Here is a 22,678-nt window from a genome sequence, read left to right on the forward strand (position 1 = left end):
GTCCCCTTCAAGGAGGTCAGTAAGAACAGCTGTTCCTTGTAACTAAGAAGAGAATTTTTAGCCAGAGGCTTCGTTTTATGGTTAACAAAAATGCTAAGCAATAGTCTTCTGATCAGGGCAGGGGAAACTAGTTCTTCAGGAAAAACATAAACATCCAAGAATGATCATGAAAGTGTTAAGATTGAGATGGCTACAGCAGCCCAGTGACACAGTTTTAATAAAATAAAACTTTTCTTAGAGTTCAGCCCAGGAACCGTGATGCTATCCATTTCCAAAACACAAATAATAAGTTAATTTGAAAATACTTTGGATTCTTATAGGCCATTTGTTTTATACCTAATAAAGTGAAATAGGGTAATATAACACCCACTATAAAATCTGTTTTGCTAAAATGTCAGCCTTCGTCTTTACTAATGAGGCTGTAATTTTGTCACATTTGCCTTTTATATGCAACATCACTTTGGAGTAAATAAGGAAACAGAAAAAATAATTTGAAGCACATCGAGAAATAGATTTAGACATGCAAATGTTTCTGTGGTCCTTCATTTTCCTCTCTCTCTCTCTCTCCTCTCTCTCCCTCCCTCCCTCCCTCCCTCCTTCTCTTCCTCAGCTTGATCTTTTGTTTGCTTATTTGTTTAAATCGGGACAATATTAAAATCTAAAGATTAGTGACTGGTTAGACTTTTTGTTATTTTTCTGGTCTTTTAAAGTGTATCCGCTGAGGATTACAAATGAAGTTCCCATGTTTTAATTACACATGACACCATGTGTTTCAATTAATCTGTTAATTATACCTATGCCTATACAAGGAAATCTGAGTTTCTTATCAGAGACATTGCAAGCATTTGCATGATTCAAGTTGAAACCATCTTGTGATGTTATTCTTTGATTTGAAAATTGATGAAATGTAAGCTGCCTGAAACATGAACAAAGGGAAAATGAAGACTGATAGGGCAGCTAATGAAATAAAGGAAGTCCAAGGAATTATTTTATGGTAGGCGCTGATTAATGAGGATAACTAACAGCAAATATCCCTGGGGAGAATCATTCCATGTCTCTAGAAGCCCTTTGAAGAACAGGTTGCTCAAACTTATTATAATCTACTCCACTGTTAATATGTTAAAATTTATTGTTTTTATAAGCAAAAACCTTTTAATGACAAAGTAGCTCCCTAATACATGATAACCTAAAGCTAGCCCTCCAATTACAACTGTTAGGTGATGCCTGTTTATATGTAGATGATCATGAGGAGTTACATCTTTTCTCTCCTCCCCTTCCCATCCAGTCCTGTAGTCTATTTCTTGAACAAGGCAATGAACTCATTTCCTCTCCTCCATTTCCAGATGTTCTGGGACCTCCGAGGCTGCAGAAGCCACTGGTCTCTCCTAAGACCAACCGAACTCCATGCCATAGAAACCTGAAACGTGATTTCCCTTCCTAAACTCACCACCTCCATTAACTGCTCATAATTTTGATTTAATTATGTTTGACCTAGTCACTCAGGCATGGTTTTATTGTATCACAGTCTTTTCTTAGGTATAATTGACCTTCCTCACCTTCCCATTTCTTGTGTTATGGTCACTGCCTGTGTTTTCTAGGTTGTCTACCATAGAACCTGCTTCTTAAACTGCTATTAAATAAGCCATCTTTTTGGTTGAGGTGATGGCAGGGAGCATGTAACTCAGTGCGTGACACAGAGTCCAGTCTTGGCACAGCATACCAGGTGCTCTACAATTAACATTTGTTCGCTTAAATGTCCCTGGGTGTGGTCCAAACTGTTCCCTCCTGTTGTTAAAGTGCTTTAAAGATTAAAGTTTTGTTGCCAAAAAATATTTGAAGCAGTTCTTAAAAACGTTGTTTCCAAATACATATACTGAGTTTATATATTAGGAACTGGGATTATGTGTTACCTAACATTTCCACGTCTTTGTGTCTGAAGCCTCAACCACTCTGCAGTTTTAAGTAATAGAAAAGACTCTCGGCTCAAAATGGGGACAGGGGCATGTTGTGACTAGTAATACTGTGGCAGATTCTCACAAAGTCACGAGGACACCTTGACCCTCCCCTGCCAGGCCCCTTCTGCTCCCATACTACTCTCCAGGCTCACAGTTGGCGGTTCTACGCCCGCGGAAAGAGTGAACTTGAGCTAGCATAGCTACCTTGAAAGAATGAGGTCAAGTTCCTCAGAAGTTTCGAAATGGCAAAAATCACTGTTTTTGTGTCACTTGGCACCAAATTTTCAAAAGCCACTGTTATAACTACTTAATGCACACAAGACTTGAGTAGAATCACTGGTTTAAAAACAAAAACAAAAAGGATAGAACCTTAGAAGGATGATGGTTTCAGAGCTACTGCTCGGAAGGCAGTTCCAAGTTTATAAACTGGGGGGTCAAGGCACAGAATGAATTTTATGATAAAATTTTCAGCCATGTTATGAGTTAAATAGACTTTAGCGGTCTGGACCGGAAACCCATCCCCCATGTAAAACGTTTCCCTTGGGGATGATGTCTTCAGTCCTCAAGGGGGCGAGAACAGAGCAGTTGTCTCCCCTCCAGTTAAGGTAGGAAGCCCCACCACGAGCTTGGGAGAAGGCAGCACGGCAGCTCAGGAACCATCCCCACTCCTGGAGACTCCGGAAGGGATCCAGTTCAGGTCGTCCCTGGGCCAGCTACTTAGTGGAGCCACATGTTGATCAGGGGGATGTTAACATTCTGAGACACCGAAATGTTTGCAGCTCAACAGAAACCAGGGTCACACTAATTTCTGTTTAGCTTCCTCTCCAGTCCCAGCAACCCCCATCCTGCAGCTGGAGGAGTGTTGCACTCACAACAACAGCGCCACACTGTCCTGGAAACAGCCACCTCTGTCCACGGTGCCTGCGGAAGGCTACATTCTGGAGCTGGATGACGGCAACGGTGGTCAGTTTCGGGTAAGCAGAGAACCTGCTACTTGTCAACCAAAGCCACTGACCACCTCAGAGAGCCCACCATGGGGTCTCAGGCCAAGCTTCCCCATCTCTCCTAGAGCCAGACCATCCTGGCAGGGCCTGCCTGCCCTTCAACTGAGTCTTGTGTTCTCCTTGAACCATTAAAGATGGATGATGGAGTCTCTGAGTAGAAACTGCCCTACGCTTCTTCAGAGAAAGCGGATGCAGTGCTGTAAGCTCTGGGGTCAGACTGTGTGCTCCCATATCTGGACTCCACCATCTAGCTGTGTGACTGCCCATTTCTCACCTCGTTGAGCCCTCGGGACCCCCTCATTTGGAAAATGAGGATAATATTAACATGTACCTTATGCATTTTTGTTAAGAGTCAATTAGACAACCTGTATGCAATTCTCAGCATGCCAGGATCCCCAACCCCAATCGTGTTAGTATCCCACCAGACAGTCGTCATTTTAAGGCTGTGCTTGGAATACAAATTATTTTTACTCATTACATCAGCATAATGTTGCAAAGCATACAGCTAAAGAGGGAGGCACATGCCTAACCTATGCTAAAGATGCATTATGCTATGATTTATTTTAAGCCTTTGAAATGTCATTCTTCCTCCAGCCCCTGTTTCCTCCCCCTTCCCTCTGTACCACGATAAAACCGATATTCCTGTGACTTTGAGGGTAGTCTTTGTGACAGTTTCTGAAATTACCAGTGGAGTTATAAACATAGTAGAGACCACCCTCATGTTTCCAAACCAGTTTTTAAAAATCTCACGGAAGGGTAAAGAGCTCGGTAGGTATAACATATTTATAAACGCCAAGTTAATAATAGTATGCATAATGCTAACTAAAGCACCCAGTTTTAATTTTTTAAGCCCTAGCCACTAGTAAGTGGCATTCATTAAGGTGTGAGGCCCATGCTAAATGTAAGGCACTGTGTCAGTTTGCACACATGACCTCCATATATGCTCATATAGCAACCTCATAAAGTGGGCATTACTGTCCCCGTTTTACAGATGAGGACACTGAAACGAAACAAGGTCAATTAAATGGCTTAAGATCTCACAGGATTTGAACCAGATCAGGCTGACACTAAAATGCTTGCTCCTAACCTCTGAGCGACAGTGCCTCCCCAACCCCTCACGGGAGATGGTGTTAAACTGTGGCCTGTTATTTGTTGACCCTCAGGAAGTGTATGTTGGAAAGGAGACGATGTGCACCGTGGACGGTCTTCACTTCAACAGCACATACAACGCTCGCATCAAGGCCTTCAACAAAACAGGAGTCAGCCAGTACAGCAAGACCCTGGTCCTCCAAACGTCTGAGGGTAAGGCCCTTCAGCAGTATCCCTCAGAGCGAGAACTTCGAGGCATCTAAAATGGCTGGCAAGCCCGGAGGTAACCCCACCACTGCCCACATTCTCAAGTGTTTCCATGACTTGCTCTGCATTCTGGCACAAGGCCGCTGTTCCTCTCCTGCCGTTAGAGAGCCCATGGTATGTGGATGTGATCAAACCAAAGAGTCCACAGCAGCAGTTCAAATGGCCTGGGGCGTCGGCTTCCTTTGATAACATTCTAAATAAGCTGCAGTTGAAGAAGCTGAAAAATGAAGGCCTGAATGTCCCCCCCGGTGTGTGACACAAATGTATCTAGGCTCTAGGGCAGGCTCCCATTCTCCACGATACACATCACTTGCCAGTTTTGCCCAGATGATTCTAAATTGCTTTGTAGTGCTTGCTTGTTTCTGAGGGTGGGACCGAGGTTCTTTCCAGCTGTGGATTTGTGTGACTGAACATGTTTCCAGTGGGTGTGGGTGCTAGAGCTGTTCAGAGAGGGCCTGTTGGCCACTCCTGGCTTCCCCAGCACGGACCGCTTCCATCTCACCCAAAGCCGAGGCCGGCGGCGCCTGGACTGAGGCTTCCTGTGGGCACCAAACAGGAAGTGACCAGCAACTCCGCATTACCTCGCCATTTTCACCTTTGCCCGTCCCTCTAGGCTTGGTCAGGCCACCTTAGGGCCACCACACAAGGTCACTCTCTAGCGAACACTCGCTTCTTGGCTGTACTGTAAATAGTTTGGCCATCAAAGACAAGCCATTCCCCTCGGAAGAGGGGCTTGAATTTGATGACCGGGTATAACCTCTGAGGCTTTTAACATTTTCATTTTAAAAGCAATCACAGCACATGAAATTAAACCTATGAAGAGGTATTTGTGGTTGGTGCCAAAGCATTTTCAGACCCCCTGGGTGTCATTTTAATCACAGAAGTGACCCCCCACCGTCATTCCCCCATGACCTCTGTCTGCAGAACTATAATTGTGTTGATTTTGTTCAAATTCAAGATGTTAGCTAAAAGAACTGTGGTGGTGTTTTTTTCCCACGTCCCACAGACCTTGGCATGTGCCAGCCACCCTTAAAATGGTTCACATGGTTAAAAACAAGCACAACTTCAAATCCCACAGCAAGGTTGGCAGGTCCCTAGCCATACAAACCGTGCCTGGGGAGCAGGGGTAAGTCTGTGAGGGACGGTATTCGAAGGGAAGGATTCGCTGAAGGGAAAATGGCCGCGTGACCTATTCCCGTTGGGTTATGGGGATGTGGCAGCGACAGCCTCCCGAATGATCACGTTAGCAACTTCTCTCTGGGATGACCTATCCGCTTGAGAGCAGTTGCCTCTTTTCCCAAAGCACCATGCTAAATGCTAAAGCCCTCAAGAGTTGCCTCGATGCAGGGCATAAGGCCCTTTCTGATGATGGCCTCGTTTCCCACGTGCGTACCAGGCATACAAGGCGGTTTGATTGAAGAGTGAAGTGCATGCCATCAGAGCAGGGAGCCAGTTTGCAGCAATGTTGCTAATATGTGTCATGAGACCTCCTATTTCTACTCATAATCCATCATGGAAATCATATTCTTCTGCTAAAATCAGTTATTAGCATAGCAGCTTGAGCATTCACGTTTCTCTTTTCATCCTGCAGGAGGATGTAGTTTCTCAGTTTCTCTTAATGTTCATAAGATTATGGTGTCTAATAAATTCCAGGATTGGAACTGCGATCCCCGTCACAGAACTGGGGGTCATTTTCTAAAAGAAACTAACGGAACAAGTCCTCTTCCAACAAAGAAACTGTACTGTAGAAATTAATTTCCTCCATGAATTTTATATATTGTGTACAAATATAAGGTATGTATCTAAATACAAAGAAAACCTTATCATCTTGTAGATATCAGTATTCTCTGTTACTGCCCAGAAGTGATTTTCTCATGATGAAATAAAGTTCACACACATACTTTCTCCATAACTTTGGTTTGTTCTATTTGTTTCTCCCTCATTCTAATCCATTCAAATGGTGAGACAAGGTTTAGAAAGCAAGAAAAAAAATATCATGAATGGCCAATTAAAAAGAAAAAAAAGATTTGATCAACCTTGTAATGATAGAGAAAACCTAGAGAATTAAAGAGTCATATGTAGATATATATATATATGTGTGTGTGTATACATATACATATATACACACACACATATATATATATATGTTTTTTTTTAGAAATCAGTGAGAAAAATGCCATTGACAGAGATCAATACATTAACTGAACTTATATTATCCTCTATTAATCTTACTTCCTACAGCTCCTGGAAAGGTTTGCTTTGGAAAACATTTTTTTTCTTTGCTGCTATTGGGGGTGATGTGGTGGTTCGTTTTGGCTTTCTATTGTAACAAATCTTGTGCGGTCTTCGTAGCAAGAGCTAACCCCTTTCCAAGTTTCAAAACAAAAATCTGTATTACAGAAGGGTATTATTTCATATGTGATAGCAAGTCTGACTTGTATTTACATGCATTTAGTCCGAGGTTTAAATCACTTATCACTTACACTGTTCGAACTGTCATAAAACCATCTGCTGACTTACAGGTAACATTATTCAGGGGAGATCACATGTCCACATTGTTGGAAATGCTGACCATTTTTTCTGACAGCAATTCTGTGTATTTATTGGGCAGTGTTTGGTAAATGTTCAGTGTCTGTTACGCTGTGAGTTTAGAGGGTTGAGTAGATGTCATCCCTGCTTTCATGAGCTTACAGTCTAGGAAGAGAGATGGTCCTTAAAAAAACAGACACACGGCTAGTTATGTACATACAAGTTATTATAAACCCTGGGAAGGAAGGAAAAAGGACTAGTAGGAAGACATAATTTGTATGCGGCGTGGGGGGGGGGGGGGGAGGCGGGGAATTTATCAGGAAAACAATGAAAATAATGTAATTCAATGGAAATGATAAAGAATGTGTTATTAAAAGAGACAAGGAAAGGAAAATGCATTATTGGATGAATTCAAATGTGGTTAGTTCCCTGAAAGCAGAGTTCTTGGAAATATACCTAAAACAGCCATGCAAATAAAGCCAGTTGCAGATCTAAACCAAATTACCCCCCGACTGAAGAAGATATATAACTGTAAGCAATTAAGAATCTTTATGAAATTTTAAAATAAGGCCCACAACCCCAGTTGTATATATTTTTAAAGTAACCCATTTAATAGCCACCATGGCTGTGTCACAGTCTTTGAAACCATCTGCAAAAGAGTATCCATTATGTAATAGGGCCTTGTTCCTACTAGAGTTCTGGGGCTTATTCTGTGTGGGAGACTCCTCCTGAAACAAAAAAAATTTTCTAGGCAAGGCTGAGAACAGAATAGGAAAACCTCCTATTGATGTTTCCCTATTTTCCCTTTACCTAACTAAACAGACTTACCTTTTTCTTTTTCTTTAATCTGGAGAGAAAATGAAATAGACCGAAGGTAACATTCCTGGGGCTCAAATAACTATTAACTGGCTGAAATGAGAGGGTCTCTCTCTGACCCACCTCTCAGAGGAGAGAATTGCGAGCGAATTGCTTCACACAGTCTGAGCATAGGTGGGAGTCCTTCGGGGAAATTAGAACATGAAGCGTGGCACTCTTTACTCAGTATATACTCTCCAACACAAATCTTTGTGTAAAAAGATTATCTTCCTTAGACAAATTCTTAGAATTAGAATTATTGGACCAAGGAGTAGGAACATTTTTAAGGCCCTTGATCTGTGTTTCTAAATTGCTTTCCAGATAGATTTTACACCAGAAATGTATGAGCCATTCTGTTTTTTAAAATCACCTTACTTCTATTTGGAGTTTAATTTCAACTAACAAGCAGCCCCCTAAAAGTAAGTGTTTCTCAAACAGGGCTTTTGAAATTTATATTTTCATGGAAATAATATCTCAATTGTTTTACATATAAGAGCTACATGAAATATGTTACAACATATTGCAGGGAAAATGAATATAATCTAAAAAGGAGAGAAGACTTCCCAGAGAGTAGAGAGACAGAAATCCAAACACAGGGAATAACTGTATGCAAGGCAAAAACTTCAAAGTCTGCCTTGAGCTGGCTATGATAAAGAAACCTCACCATTCAAAAGCATTAATTGAGCACCTCAATTTTGTCAGGTACTGTGCTGGGCCCAGGGTCACAAAGATGCATGAGACATGGCCCCTGCCCTGGAGTTTATAGGCTCCACCCCTCCTCCCTCCTGAACTCCATGGCACCTGACTCAAGAGTGCCTGAAAACTATGGTATCTCACCTTTCTAGAACTAAGATATCCACCCTGAAATCTAGATGGTCATCTTACAATCAAGAAGTGACAATGACCTCTTACTGGCAAAAAAAAAAAAAAAAAAAAAAAGGTGGGGGGGCGGGCAACAAAGTTCAGGTGTAGACACTCCTGTGTCTTTACAGCAGGGCCCCTGGTCTCCCTCAGTTCTTGCTTAGTCTTACTTTACACACAAGTCCGAGAGCTCCTTGACCCAGCTGGGAAGACCACAGCAGACTAGGATCTTCACATTAGAAGAGACAAGAAGGGTTGGTGATCAGGGAAGGTAACAGAAAACTGAGAACAGACCCGGAGGAGGGGGGAGTCAAAAGAGAGCATTCTGTGGCTTGGGTTCTGATTAAGAAAGAAAGCATACATGAATTTTAAAAATATTTCCATCTAACATTTAAAAGTACATTATCTGGAACCCTTCATAATGAGCATTAGGTGTCTCTCAGAAGGCTTTATGGGATCACAGTACAAAATACACTGAGAAAACTATTGCAATCAACTGCCTCATTTCTACATTGTCCAGTAAAAGAGTCCATGAAAAATGACAGCAACGTGACAGCCAGCAAGTATTTTTAGGAGACTGAAATCCAGTGGAGGAATTGTATAAAAACTATCCATTCTATGTTTCATTCTAAGCTTCTGAGGAAAAACTAGGAATTTTTTTCTGTTCACTCTAAGACAGCTATTTAGATTCCAGACTACACCTTCGTGCCCACTGCTAATGTAATGTCTAAACCCTTCTCCTGTTCTGTTGCTGCAATATTCCAGATTTACCCTGTGTATTAATTCCCTGTTGTTGCTCTAACAAATTACTACACTCTTAGTAGCTTAAAACAGCACACATTTATGACCTTACAGTTCTGGAGGTCAGAATCCTAAGTGGATTGCACAGCAGAGATGCATTCCTTCAGGTAGTTCTAGAGGACAATCTGTTCTCTCTCCTCTTCCAGCTTCTAGAAGCCACCTGTATTCCTTGGCTCCTGGCCCCTTCCCCCATCTGCAAAGCTAGCAGCGTAGCATCTTTGAATCTCTTCCTGACTCTGAACCTCCTGTTTCCCTTTTATAAGGAGCCCTGTGATTATGTTGGGCCCATCTGGATAATCTCTCCATCTCAAAATCCCTAACGTAATGATATCTGTGAAGTTCTTTTTGACAGTAAGGTAATGTATTCACAGATTCCAAGGACTGGAATCCTACTACACTCTAGGAGAAAGTATTAGCATTATTATCTCACACTGCATTTGGGAAAACTGAGCCTTCCAGAGGTTAAGTGATATGTCAAACCCGGGCCTTCGGCCTGCAATGCCCAGTGTAGTGCACTCTGGTGCTGACATTAGAACAGTGCTATTTGCACTCAACAAAAAGGGAGGAAAGAGGGAACCCTATCCTAAATCTGTTTGCTAAGTGTGTGAAACATCTTGTCAAAATGCAACAGCATTGCGTAGCTGTCTCATGTATTCATCCAGAAACCCCAGCCAGAAATGGACTTTAACACTTTCAAACAGTCATGTTAGAATTTTGGTGAAAAAAATAACATTCGTCCTTTAAGAAGGAGGTGTGAAGAGGCTGTCCTTTCCAACGTCATATCCAAGCTCCTACTCAAGTCCTGTCCTTTTCTTCTGTCTCTGCATTTCCACTAGCTCCCCCCTCTTTCCTCCCCGGAGTGAGTGCTTCCCTAGAGAGGCCCTTCTCCTCTGTTGGTACTAGAGTATGCTCTTGGCTGGCAGTGACAGGTCGCTGCTTGGGGGGAAAAAAAGGAATGTCAGAGTCACCTTTTCAAGGTCCTTGAAAGATCCTACCAAATGAGGTCTGGGTCTTGGAGCTCTTGTGTGGTTGAAACCACAGAGCCATTTCTTGACAAAAGCTCTCAGCCCTCCAGATTTCAATTGTGAGAAAACTAGAGAGAAGGTAAATAGTGATAGAGAATCAGTCTTTAGAGGATGCTCTCCAGCATTTTCTTGGCTGAATGTCCACAGGAGCCATTTCCTCAACACTTTTCAGGATTGTCTTGTGTAATGATAATAAAAGGGTTAAGATTCTTAAAATTACATCTTAGAAAATGCTTTCTAAAAGAGGGCATAGAAGATGTTATTCATAACATTAAAATGTCTATCCCCCCGCCCCCACATTGGATTGTTAGCATCATACTCCCCCTTCCAATGTGATAGCTCCTTCTCCTGCACATTAAAGGAAATAATCCAAAGAATATTCAGTGGTAGAAATAGAATATGACCCCAGAGTAGCCCCAGATGCATCTGTCCAGAATCTCTTTGCAGATATTTTATAGTGACTTTGGACCAATGTAAGTACTGCACTCTTAAATCCTGATGTCTTGAACCGCCGGCCCCCCTCCACCCCAGAGAAGCTGTAACCTTGTGAGGGAAAAGGACCCTCATCTGGTCTCAGAAGAACAACAACAGGAAACTCTCTGCTCACCCACTCCCCATGACCAAAATCCCAAAGGGGAGGATGATGTGTTTGCCTTTCAATCCCTAACCACCCCAGTCCCCAAAACTGCTCCGTTCAGAGAAGAAAGATTCACCCTCACGCAGTATGGTGCAGGATTTGGAGAATGATATATTAGGTTCATCTGCACAAAGCCTGGCCACCTCTGAGACCGCTGGCATGTGCCCATGGCCTGTGGCATAGACTTTACCTTTTTGTGCATTTCCAAGGCACAAAAGAGAAACAATGGCCTTGTCACTCCCAAGGTATTATTCCCCAAGAATTGATCCTGCCTAGGTCCCTATCATGTCCTACCACAACTGGCAGTGTGACTTGGGATGTGTCCCTTAACTTCTCTGGACCTTAGGGGCTTTTGCTTTGTGGTTGTTGTATTTGGGAAGGGGGGTGGGGAGGCTTCTTGGTTTAGGGGGGTGGTTTTGTTTTTGTTTTTGTCTCCAAAACTAGAGACTTAGAGCAGATAACCTATAAGTTCTTTACAATCTGTACCCCTGGTTTTCTTATATGGTTTCTGTCTTCAAAAGTACTTGTGAAATCTGTTAACTGTTTCAGAAAATGCTATGAACAGGCATAGACACCTCCCCCCTCCTCCAAGGGTCTTAATAGGTCTTAAAGATCTGCCTATGATACTGAGAATTCAACAATAATAGAAAATAGTTGATAAAGGGTCATAAAGGGAGAAGTATATTGTCCACTGGAGACATTTTTTTCCTATGCCTCTGCTTTATTTCTCCTCACTCAGAGCATCAGAGCTACCAAAACATTATTTAGTTAGAAGAATGTGCATTTCCAGGACAAAATCCTCAAGGTAGGTAAATCATACTTGAACAAATTCGGGTCGATATTACAAAATCCAAAGTGAGAAGCATGATAGGTTTCAGAACCCAGAAAAGAGAGATACCTTGTTCCTCTCAATGTTGACAACATGCATGATATCCCAGGGAATTCCCTGAATTTTTCCATAGAACTGAATTGGATCCAGACCCTGTCTTTGGTTTTGGGGAATATGCTTTGCAGTTGACACTCTGGAGAGCAGTTTAGTCCTTTGGGATCTTTTGTATCTATTTGAAATATAGGAATTTTTGGTTCTTCTGGTGGTAGTTACTTATAAATAGCTCCATGGTATAATTCTAAATTGGAGTGGAGATTTGATGACAAAGTACGCAATTGTCCCAGGAGTGGTAAGAGACTATTTCATTTCTTCTCTTAGAAGGAATTTTTCAAAACATATTTGCTTCTCACTTCCCAGTTGCAATTAATGCCACACTTAAGAGAGCTTAAATACCACCTTTCATTGTAAGTTATGTGCCAGTTGGACATAATTGTGACTTTGGATGCTTATTAGATCATTTGAGGAATCTCAGCCTCCTTCATTCATTTCTTTGTCTCCTAAAGAAGGCAAATTATTTTACAGATGGTTTATAATTGAACTGAAACTCATGTTTAATGCCATTTGTGCGGTTCTTACTGACATATTCTGCCTTTCTGTGCTTTGAAATATAACTGTCTTGTCAGCCCAGCACCCAAGGGCTGTCCAAGTTATGAAGCTGTTTGCTACCAGACAAAAAGATGACCAAGAATTCTACCAGTCACAAAGAAAGCTGGATTAGCATACACTGTCATAAGGAAGACCTGTCAGTTTGCTTTTCCTCTTTGAATTCCAAAAATAATACGTCAAAGACTGATGAGAAATATTTCTAAAATATTCTACCACACTACAGAAATCTTTCGTACTCTGTACATGTTGGAATCAGTCAAGAAATTCTACCTCTAGAAGATTTTCTCTAAATTATTATTTTTCCTGTGGTCAGTTTTCCTGCCAACTTCATGTTTCATAGCTGCTCAGTTTTAATACAATGTCTGCCACACGGTAGGTGTTCAGTAAATGTTAATTAATGAACAACAGCAACAAAAAGTATAAACACTAAGCCAAACAGGAGTACAGTACCTACACATTCTTTTTTCACCTTGAACCCAAGAGTCATTAAATAATAAGTGTGATCCCCAGTTGATCTTTGCTTTGATATTCTTAACTGCTTCTTTAAAACAGAGGCCTCAACTCCTGAATCCAGCTAATGCTGGGTGGGAAGGGAAAACAGTCTAGGCAAGGGCAAGAGGAAAATGGTGGTCTTTGATAGAATTGATGGAAATTGTGTCTTGATGCATTCCCATTATGACCACTGTCTCCACCCCAGAGATTCAGCTGTGCCTAGAGTCACCATAACAGTATTCAGCTGACATTCTACTGCTCTTTCCATTGGTCTTTCCTGATAAACTGCTTTTACTCAGCAAAACTCTTCAGCAGACAGATTACTGCATGGAATGAAACATGACAAGAAATTAAAAATCTTTTAAGGCGCTACGTGTCTTTCTCTAATGATATATACATTAAAAATTAATAGTAATGATCCTGTGGAGTGCCTGGGTGGCTCAGTCAGTTAAGCGTTTGCCTTTGGCTCAGGTCAGGATCTCACAGTTCGTGGGTTCAAGCCCCACATCAGGCTCTGTGCTGACAGCTCAGAGCCTGGAGCCACTTCGGATTCTGTGTCTCCCTCTCTCTCTGCTTCTCTCTCTGTCTCTCCCTCTCTCTCTCTGTCTCTCTCTCTCTCTCTCTCAAAAATAAACATTAAACATTTTTAATAAAAATAATAATAATGATCCTGCATATTAGCTATGATCTGAAACATGGCTTCCATATCATGTATTTTGGGGGAAAAAAAGATTAACTTTGTTCCTATTTGTCTTGGCTAATAGAATACTGATGACTAAGAAACTTTCTCCAGATCTCAATAGTTGTGCTTTCAAGAGGAGGTGAGGGAGGAGGATGTACATCCTTCCTGCGTAGCTGTGTGTATATTCATTGTGAGTTGTATGATTTGGCTAAACCGGGGAGTGGCAATACTGTTCCCAATATTGTCATATTATCTTTGGTTCATGTTTTTGAATATATCCGGAGGGCAAGACAATGAAAGTAAAGATTTGAAATCCATACCATAGAATAAGGGTTGGAAATAGATTCTATTTAGCCCATAAAAGGGAAGATTTAAAGGGGTTTGCTGACTGCCCTCAAATACTTGAAGAACTAAAACTATCTTGGCCCCAGATAGTAATGCTACAATTGATGAGTAAAGATCCCAAAGAGGAATATCCAGAGCAATATAAACAGTAACTATAAACTGGAGAGGGGCTGCCCAGAGGCAATGAGTTCTTCCACCCAGGATATCTCAAGGGGAAGCATGATGATTGCTCCTTAGATGTTACTGAAAGAAGCGTCTTCCTCTAAGACTCCTGTAATCTAAGATAACATCAGGTAACATAGATGACCTAGAGGCAACTGACCAAACATTTGTACTATGTGCCCATGGGGAAGGGCATACAGGGGCACTGTTGTTTAGGCCTGCTGGGATCAGGTGGAAAACACTCTCTCTCTTGTAATTCATTTGGAAAGTTTTCACAACGAGGTAAGAAATTTTTTTAGACTCTCCTTAGAGAACATGAGCCCAGCTGAAGAGTATGGGAGGCCATTGGTGGGGGAAAAAAGACAGAGATGGAATGGTTGGATATTAAATAAGCTTGCCTGAAGAGAGGGCATAGTTCAAGAGTGAGAGAAGTCAAGGAAAATTGGGTCATCAATATAATGGACCCACATAAAAGGATAGAAAAGCAATAACTATTTTAGTGTCAAGTTGTTGATTGTATGAATGACCACAGCTACTCACAGCCCCCACCCCACAGAATGGTGCCATCACCAACTCAGTACTGAGAATAGGAAAGGTGAGTACGATTCATGATGGCTTGGGTATGGTCCCTGCGATCTGGATTCAGTATACATCTCTTCCTTGGTTTTCAGATGATGACCTGGAGGTTCAATATACTCTGGAATTCATTTTACTATGTATATCCTTTCCCTTAATTTTTAAAGCAACAAGTATTTTCAATATAATGAATTGATTGCTACCACCTGGTGAAAAATACATTTCCAAGCAAATTCTTGTTAATGAAAAATCTTTTACTGACATAAATATGGCCTTCTCTTCCTAAATGAAGCCCATGTCAGTTTGTGGTGCTGTATTTCAAAATTTTTCCATTAAACTAAAAGAGTTCCCCCTTGAGACAATTATAGAATCAGAATCATTTCTTATTTAACATTTTTGAGCCAAGAAATGACCACGTACGTCAAATCACCGAAATTATATGAAGTTTAGGTTGAAGAAATTTTAATATATTGTGATTGGGAACACAACACCTTAACTCCATAGATAGCAATTCCTTTTCTCTGGGATCTTTTTATACTTCTTAAAAAGAAAATTCCCCAAGGATAAGAGTAAAGCCCAAAAAGCTAATTTTAATATTGTAAATTCAGAAACTAAAATGAGACTGACTCTTGGCAGTTTCCACTGAAACTAGCCAATCCCCTTATTCTGAGCTTTGCAAATAGGATCGTGTTATACGCGCATGCGCGCGCACACACACACACACACACACACGCACACACTTGAGTTCTTTTGGCTTGAACATGTCCACAATAGTATTTTGATAGGCTAAGGGTATGTTCAACACGAGAAGCATGCTGACATACTCAAACCAGAAAAGTATCCCTAGGAACATCCTCTGGCCACAAAAACAAAATTATTTTTTCAATGAAAAGATGGTTGCTTGGTGTTTTTGGACATAGAATATTACTATTGTACCGTGTCTATTTCTTAAATTATTATTGTCAAACTGTGTTCTAAGAAGTCCCCAATTGATAAAATATCTGTCTCTGACCAGACCACCCTGCTGCATAGAACCAGCTCTTGTTTGACAGAAGAGAAAGGAGTGATTTTAGCAATTTAGAGAAACTATCTAATAAGCGCTTCTAAAACCAGGTCGGATAATCGATAAGTCTTTATTTAATATAATAGTGACCTTCATGCCTTACCCAAGTATCTGAAAATAAAGACATTTTTGCCACCAACGCACATTACCACTGCCCCAGTTTGTTTATTATTAGACAACCAGAGATGTCCAAGTGGCATTGCTGGGGTCTGATCTTAATTCGAAAACAAAGGTAAGGCTCCTTCACTGATTACTTGCTCAGCCCTATCTTCCTATCCTATTCAAGAGCAGGTCTTGTGTGCTAGTACACAAGAAAAATCATCTCGTCCATTCAGAAATGGAAATATATACATAAGAGAGAAAAGGGAAAAATATGGAAAAGCAAAGAGTGGGTAAAAAAAATCATCATTTCCTAAACAAAAACCCTTTAAGAGGTCATTGTTATACAGGTAGTAACTTCCTTCCAAGGTAGCCAAAAGGGGTAAAGTGTTACTCTTGGTCATCAATGGGTAAAATCTACCTCTAAAGTTTCTAAATTCAACTCTAAAATATTGAATTAAAAGGGAACCTTCCAAGATACTGTCTCTACCACTGAGAATTGGGAGAAGTGAAAGCAATTGTCTGTGATATTTGAGGTGTCCCGTGCTCTTGAGTCCTGGCTGCTGAGAGTGCCCTCCTAGCCCCAAGCCACGTTGGTTTTGTAAATGCCTCGTGGCACCTGCGGGATGGATGAGGCTTTGTGCACACGCACTGGTAAGGCAGGTCTTGGGGAACCGTGCACGGGCAGGTACCAGATTTCTGATCTCTAGTTTGCGTTGATCTTACATTTAGACACAGATTCAGAAGAACAGACACTCCCTTTTCCAGTGCCTTCGGAAAGATTGCCGCTCCGTAGAATGAGTCCTTTCTCCTCCACCCTTAATCTACAACCCAGCTTTCCCGGGAGATCCTACTTTGATTTCCGACCCTCACCCCACCAGCTGAGCTTGCATTCCTCTTTGCAGTCTCTCAATGCACCGGGTGAGCTGAGCTCGTCTGATCTTTCCCCTTGATCTCCCTGTGCCTTGATGGCATCTTCCGAATACCTGTTTTGTTCTTGCCATTCATGTGCATGGAGAGGGCAATGAGCTAGTCTCTATGTCTGTGGCCTGCTTCCGGTTGAGGAGCATTTGGATGCTGGAGCTTTGTGGCGTTCTTGTTTGTGTGGTGTAAGGCCCAACCATCGAGCTGTGGTCAATGTACAATGGCATTGGACAGTGACGAGCGAAATGGTTCTTTTTGCACAAGCTGGTCCCGCCACGGATAACCCGCTCCGTCATCACATGCAGTGGCATCGCACGGCATAGGCTGGCTGAGTGGAGGCTGTGGCCTTCGTTTGGAGATTTGCAACCCTGCTGTATCCAGGAAACCAGCTGTGTCTGGGAGACTGGATCAGTGCATCCAGCTCATAGTGGTCTGATTAAACATAGACTCAAGAGATCTTTATTGGAAAAATAAAGTAAAACACACCAACAACAGAATGCATCCTACAAAGCGGGCAAACCAGAGAGCAGAAAGTGAAAGTATTTTCTGCAAAAGCCCGTGCTCACTGGTAGGACGGTCTGGCTCGTGGCTGATTTTTTTTCCCTAGCGAAGGGGAGGGATCATCACTAGCCAAATTAGAAACCCTTAACTGGCCTAAGGCCCAAAGATCCAAGTCATGGAAAAGGCTGGCTTCCCCCAAGTTTCCTACAGCCAAGCAGGTTGTGACAGGGCTTCAGGCTGATTTCAGGGAAGCTAGACATGCGTTACTGTGCAATCAACTCTGTCTAGCAAATAGAACCCGAAAACATCTAAGATGCAGACCTATTTGATCTCTTCAGGACTATATTGTAATCGTGGATACACGTGGTGCACATTTCACATTTCCAAAGGTTTCTTTTGTTTTTTATTTTCTTCTTTTTGCTCATCCCACATCCCGGAATGAAGAAGGCCACAGCATGACAGTGCAAAAAGGATGCAGGGACTTCAAGCTCCCTTTAAAACGACCTTTTTCTTTGTGCTTTTATGTTTCTTATTGTTTTTCTGTGCACTACTGGCTTTCAAGACATGCTTTGTTATGGAACTCTTTTCACCTGTGTCCAATGTACTGAAATATTGTTGTAGTCTTTGTAACACGTACTGTCTCGAGAATAAAATGAAATGTGGATTTGGAGAGATGTGATGGCTGTATTTCACAGCATTGTGCTCATTGTATCGTTGAATCTTAAATGTATGGTGGTATGTTTTAAATAGTGTAAAAAGATTTCAGAGAACTTGTTTTGAAAAAGACTTGCACAAGGCATGATTCATTTAAAATTTTCAAAAGCCCTATTTAGATTCTACAGATTTATTTCCAAAGTGGGATAGGCAATTCAGCTTTAATCAAACCCCTGTGGTCAGTACTCACTATGCTCTAACCCATGAATAGGAATTAAGTGATAATTGGTGGAAATTAAACATAAAAATCATCCATGAGTTGGGAGAAGATGATTCTTTTGTCTGTGAACTCATCCCATAGTAAAATAAAGTAACCAAAAGTAAGGTCATAACCTTTCAATTTTGTGTTTTAACTTAATCATTAGTCCTTTTTTTATGGTAAGTTGCTATCTTAATTCTAAAATTATTTGAATTCAGTGTATTATCATTTGATTGTTTTAGAAATTACTTTATAAGGGTCTTACTGACTTAAAAAAATTAAATGATCCTTTCTAGGGGATACCCTAGTGCTCCTCAAAAATGCATTTCCCAGCTCAGTCCCCAACATGACTTGAAACTATAGTTTATATACCTTTGAACATTTTAAGACTAGACTGCTTCCTCCCCCCAACCCAGTTTCTCATGGAGTAGCTAGGGGGTATCCAAATCTTCTAAGATTTGGAGGGGGTGAAAAAGTTCCACAGGTGATTCTAATATGTCTCTGAGACCATCTTACCTCCACCAGGGCCCCCTCCCCTCCCTTCGGTAAGAAGAACTGATATAACAAAATGATCTGAGAAGGGGATGAAGTAATTTGTTTTACCACATTTAATTCATGTCATTATTAACAATTATCAGATGCTTTTATTAACATACACGTTACATTCCATGTTCATTTATACATATATGTGTCATTTAACTTGGGCCCAAGTCACGACAAAGGCCTTCCTGTATCACCAGAGTTAGAAGTGCATGGACAAGTAATATAGAACAGAGTTTTATCAAGATCTGTTGGTTTCTCCATTTCAATTGGGTGAATTTTTCTCATTTTTATTTTGTATTTTATTTTGTTTAGCTTCCCTCCCACCCCACATTTTTCTCATTTTAAACAGTAAGCCTTCTTAATATGGAAATTTTAGTGGAAAAGGTTGAGCGTGGGGAGATGATAAACATTTAAGCTGTATAGTTTAGCATCAGTTGGAGGAGGATTTGTTAAATGGAAAAAAGAAAGATGTACTTTTCGTTTTGAAAGAGCAAGAGAAGCAGTTTTTATCCAGAAAACTAAACAAAACAAATATAAAAAGGGCTTTGGTTTTTCATGAATCAGGCCTCTGGTGACTCTTTTCAGCTGGTGCTTTTTCGTTGTATACAAATAATTTTTATCAACCTCGTTGCTGTTTCATAGCTTTGATGTGTAGTATCTCTTTATAGGATGCAATTTTGAGACACAATCTGCACCTTACTCTCAATTAGGCAAGTACACCTACTGTGATTGTCATCTTTTACTTTTGTGGTTGGCATGCTCAATCTCCTTCAGCAAATAAATGGTGGCAGCTTATTTTATGTCAATAAAATTGTCTAATTGTCATTAAAATCCTATTATAAGTTTCTCAAATACTTGGAAAAATGTATTTTTAAATTTTATACCTAGAAGAAGGTTACATTTCCCCCCCATTTTTCTTAAACACCAATGCACTCTTTATGAGCGCTCACGTGGGTAAAGGTACCAGTCAGACCAACTGTTGTAATGTTTGCAGTGTCCTAAATTGAGTCCTTTTTTGGTATTAGCCTATCAAAACAGACCTGTTTTCTTATCAATGTCAATTTTGCTTCCTATTTCTCTCTCCCATGCCTTTCACTTGGAATGACAACAGTTGACATTAAAAAGCTGTTGGCAGGTATGGAATAACCTTATTCTGTTACAAATAGCAAAGACCAAAGTGCATGTGAGGTGGCTCACAGGTTCAGTAAATCAGCAATGACATCTCTCCAGAGTGTGTTATTGGTAGGCGGCATTTAGAACTCGAGTCATAATGTTGTGTTCAAAGATGTCATTCTGTGTTCACCCGATGTCCAAAATACCTGCTGCTCCAGCAAAATAGTTTAAACGTTAGGGTCAGGAGTAACATGCAAACTGTTATTTTTAAGGTACAAAGAAAGCAACCTGTCTTAAGTCCGAGTCACAGTCACTCATGAACATCAGCTCATGTTGCCGACAGCTTCGCAGCCTTTAAGCTTCCAATACCGCTTAAGGAAGTTTTCAAAATGACTAGACTTCAGCACTTCTGCCGAAGGGATATTTGCTGGTTTCACTCAGTGTGTTTTATCCCTCCTCCATCTAGGACTGTAGATCCTAGCCTCCCCGCCTCAGGGTTACACAGGCATCTTAGCGCACCCTCTCCCTTTATGTCTCTGGTGTACTATTGTCCCAGTCACCGGGTGAAGGGACTTGCACCTTCCAAAATCGATGCCACCTCACTCCCGGATCACCTGGTTGGGAGTGCAGTCTGAGTCAGGTAACCCCTGCTGAATCGGTCTTGTGTCCTCCGTCTGCTTCTGGGTGCAGACAGTGCCACCTCCCAGGACGTGCCCCCGGTCTGCTCACTCAGGGCCCCCTCTGGCCCCGGAAGCCTCCTTCCTGCATGGCAGCATGAAAACGGGACACGACACTCCTCGCCCGCGCAGGAGCGTGTTGCGGCGTAGAGCTCGCTGGGTCTGCCTTAGTAACCGCACTCCCTTCTCTTGTTCCCAGTGGCCTGGTTTGCTTTCGACCCCGGCTCGGCACACTCTGACATCATCTTCTCCAATGACAACCTGACTGTGACCTGCAGCAGCTACGATGACCGGGTGGTGCTGGGGAAGACCGGCTTCTCCAAGGGCGTCCACTACTGGGAGCTAACTGTAGACCGCTATGACAACCACCCTGACCCTGCCTTCGGCGTGGCTCGCATCGACGTGATGAAGGATGTGATGTTAGGAAAGGACGACAAAGCTTGGGCAATGTATGTGGACAATAACCGGAGCTGGTTCATGCACAACAACTCGCACACCAACAGGTACCCAGCGGCCCCCAAACCGAGCCTTCTTCACGTTGGCTTCTGGTCAAAAACGAGAGCCCAGGCTCAAAGTCCTGTTAAAGAGATGACATTAAGGGAGCCAGGCAGGTGGTCTTCAGTGGGTAGCACGGGAATTCTACCACTCTCCATCTCAGTGTTTATTTGTTTATTTTATGTATGTGTGTATATATGTATATATACACACATACATACATACATATATACATATATATGTGTGTGTATATATACACATATATATGTATATATGTATGTATGTCTGTGTGTATACACACACACACACACACACACACACACATATATATATATATATGATGTTTTGCATAATGCCAGAGACATGAGCACTTTCCTAGGCCCTTCACTGTTCTATTCCACCATGGCTGGAAACTAAGGATTCCAATGCGTATCCATTTCAAGAAAACATCCCAGGATTCTAAAATCCCGAGCTACAACTTCCCAGGAAAGTCATTGAGTTTTTCTGAACCTTCATCTCCAAATCCACCAAATTAGGATAATAGTATTTTTTCATGTGGGAGTGTTCTCAAGATTAAGTGAGATAGATATGGGGAAATGCGTCACATCAGAGGCATCTGAAAACAGAAGCCATTGTTCTTCTTGTTATGATTATTATTACTACCACTGCCCAGAATAGAAGCCATTCATTAAACTAAATCTTATAGATGTCAGTTTGGGTAACTTGAGAACCTTTAGCACCTACTCCTTTGGGTAGTACTCTCTTATTATTGTATAAATTTGATTTGTTTGCTGGGGAAAGAGAACATAGAAATCTCCTTAGGTTTGCCTCTAACAGCAAATCATAAGCAATTATAATTTAATCTATGCTACACATTTTCCCCCTACACTTCCTTTATCATTTGGTTTGTGTAAGTAGAGAGGTGTCTTTCATGGATCCTCATCCACCTTATTCTCAAAGATTTCCCTGAGATACGCTCTCACTGGTGTTTCAAGGAAAAAAATACAGAGTTCTATTCAGTCAGATCAAAAGGAAAGCGAGTCTGGCAGTGGTAGGCTGGTGGGCTCCACAGTCTCACCTTTTTCTGGATACATCATCTCTGCTGTTTCTCCAGCCAGTAGGATTCTTAGGACCTCCACTTCCTACTCCCTTAGACTTTTTCTATACACCTCCACTCAGGTGTGCGTTGTCCACTATCGCTGAAAGTGAACATACATGTCCTTGCAGCCTGATATCAAATCCTTCTAGATGTAGATGAGCGGTCACCTTTGGTGATTTGCACGTGGGGGAGCCTTCAGTCACTAGATTCCTGATGCCATTCCCCGAGGTAGCACACTTACTTTTCCCTTCTAGCTTCTTTATTTTGGAGTGAAGGAGTAAAGAATAACACAAGTGTCACACTATGCAAAAAAAAACACGTTCTTGAAGCTGAACACGTCTGCTTGCGTGCAGACTGCACGTCGCCTGTGCTGTCATTGTTGAAGCTGTGATTAACAAGATGCAACATACAAGCCTATCTTTTAACTGCTATGTACAGTCTGTATTCTGCATGCCGGGGGGGAGGAACAACACTTA

At 41.6% G+C, this 22,678-nt stretch overlaps 1 protein-coding gene across 9 annotated transcripts in view; it reads left to right on the plus strand.

Moving 5' to 3' along the window:
• The window catches only part of TRIM9 (tripartite motif containing 9), a 112,565-nt gene that overhangs the window by 84,728 nt on the left and 5,159 nt on the right, over positions 1 to 22,678 (plus strand). The window contains exons 6-11 of one of the 9 annotated variants that reach the window (XM_086709767.1): positions 2,772 to 2,929; positions 4,123 to 4,261; positions 16,670 to 16,858; positions 19,487 to 19,528; positions 19,930 to 19,953; positions 20,808 to 21,057. In XM_086709767.1, the coding sequence (XP_086565893.1) occupies positions 2,772 to 2,929; positions 4,123 to 4,261; positions 16,670 to 16,858; positions 19,487 to 19,528; positions 19,930 to 19,953; positions 20,808 to 21,057 (802 nt within the window). Of the gene's footprint in view, positions 1 to 2,771; positions 2,930 to 4,122; positions 4,262 to 16,669; positions 16,859 to 19,486; positions 19,529 to 19,929; positions 19,954 to 20,807; positions 21,112 to 22,678 lie in introns of all 9 variants that reach the window. The other 8 variants (XM_086709766.1, XM_086709765.1, XM_086709768.1 and 5 more) reach the window with 8 other exon arrangements.

This window comes from Puma concolor, chromosome B3 (genome assembly GCF_028749965.1).
Source record: "Puma concolor isolate L17-30 chromosome B3, mPumCon1.1.hap2, whole genome shotgun sequence".
Classification (NCBI taxonomy): domain Eukaryota; kingdom Metazoa; phylum Chordata; class Mammalia; order Carnivora; family Felidae; genus Puma; species Puma concolor.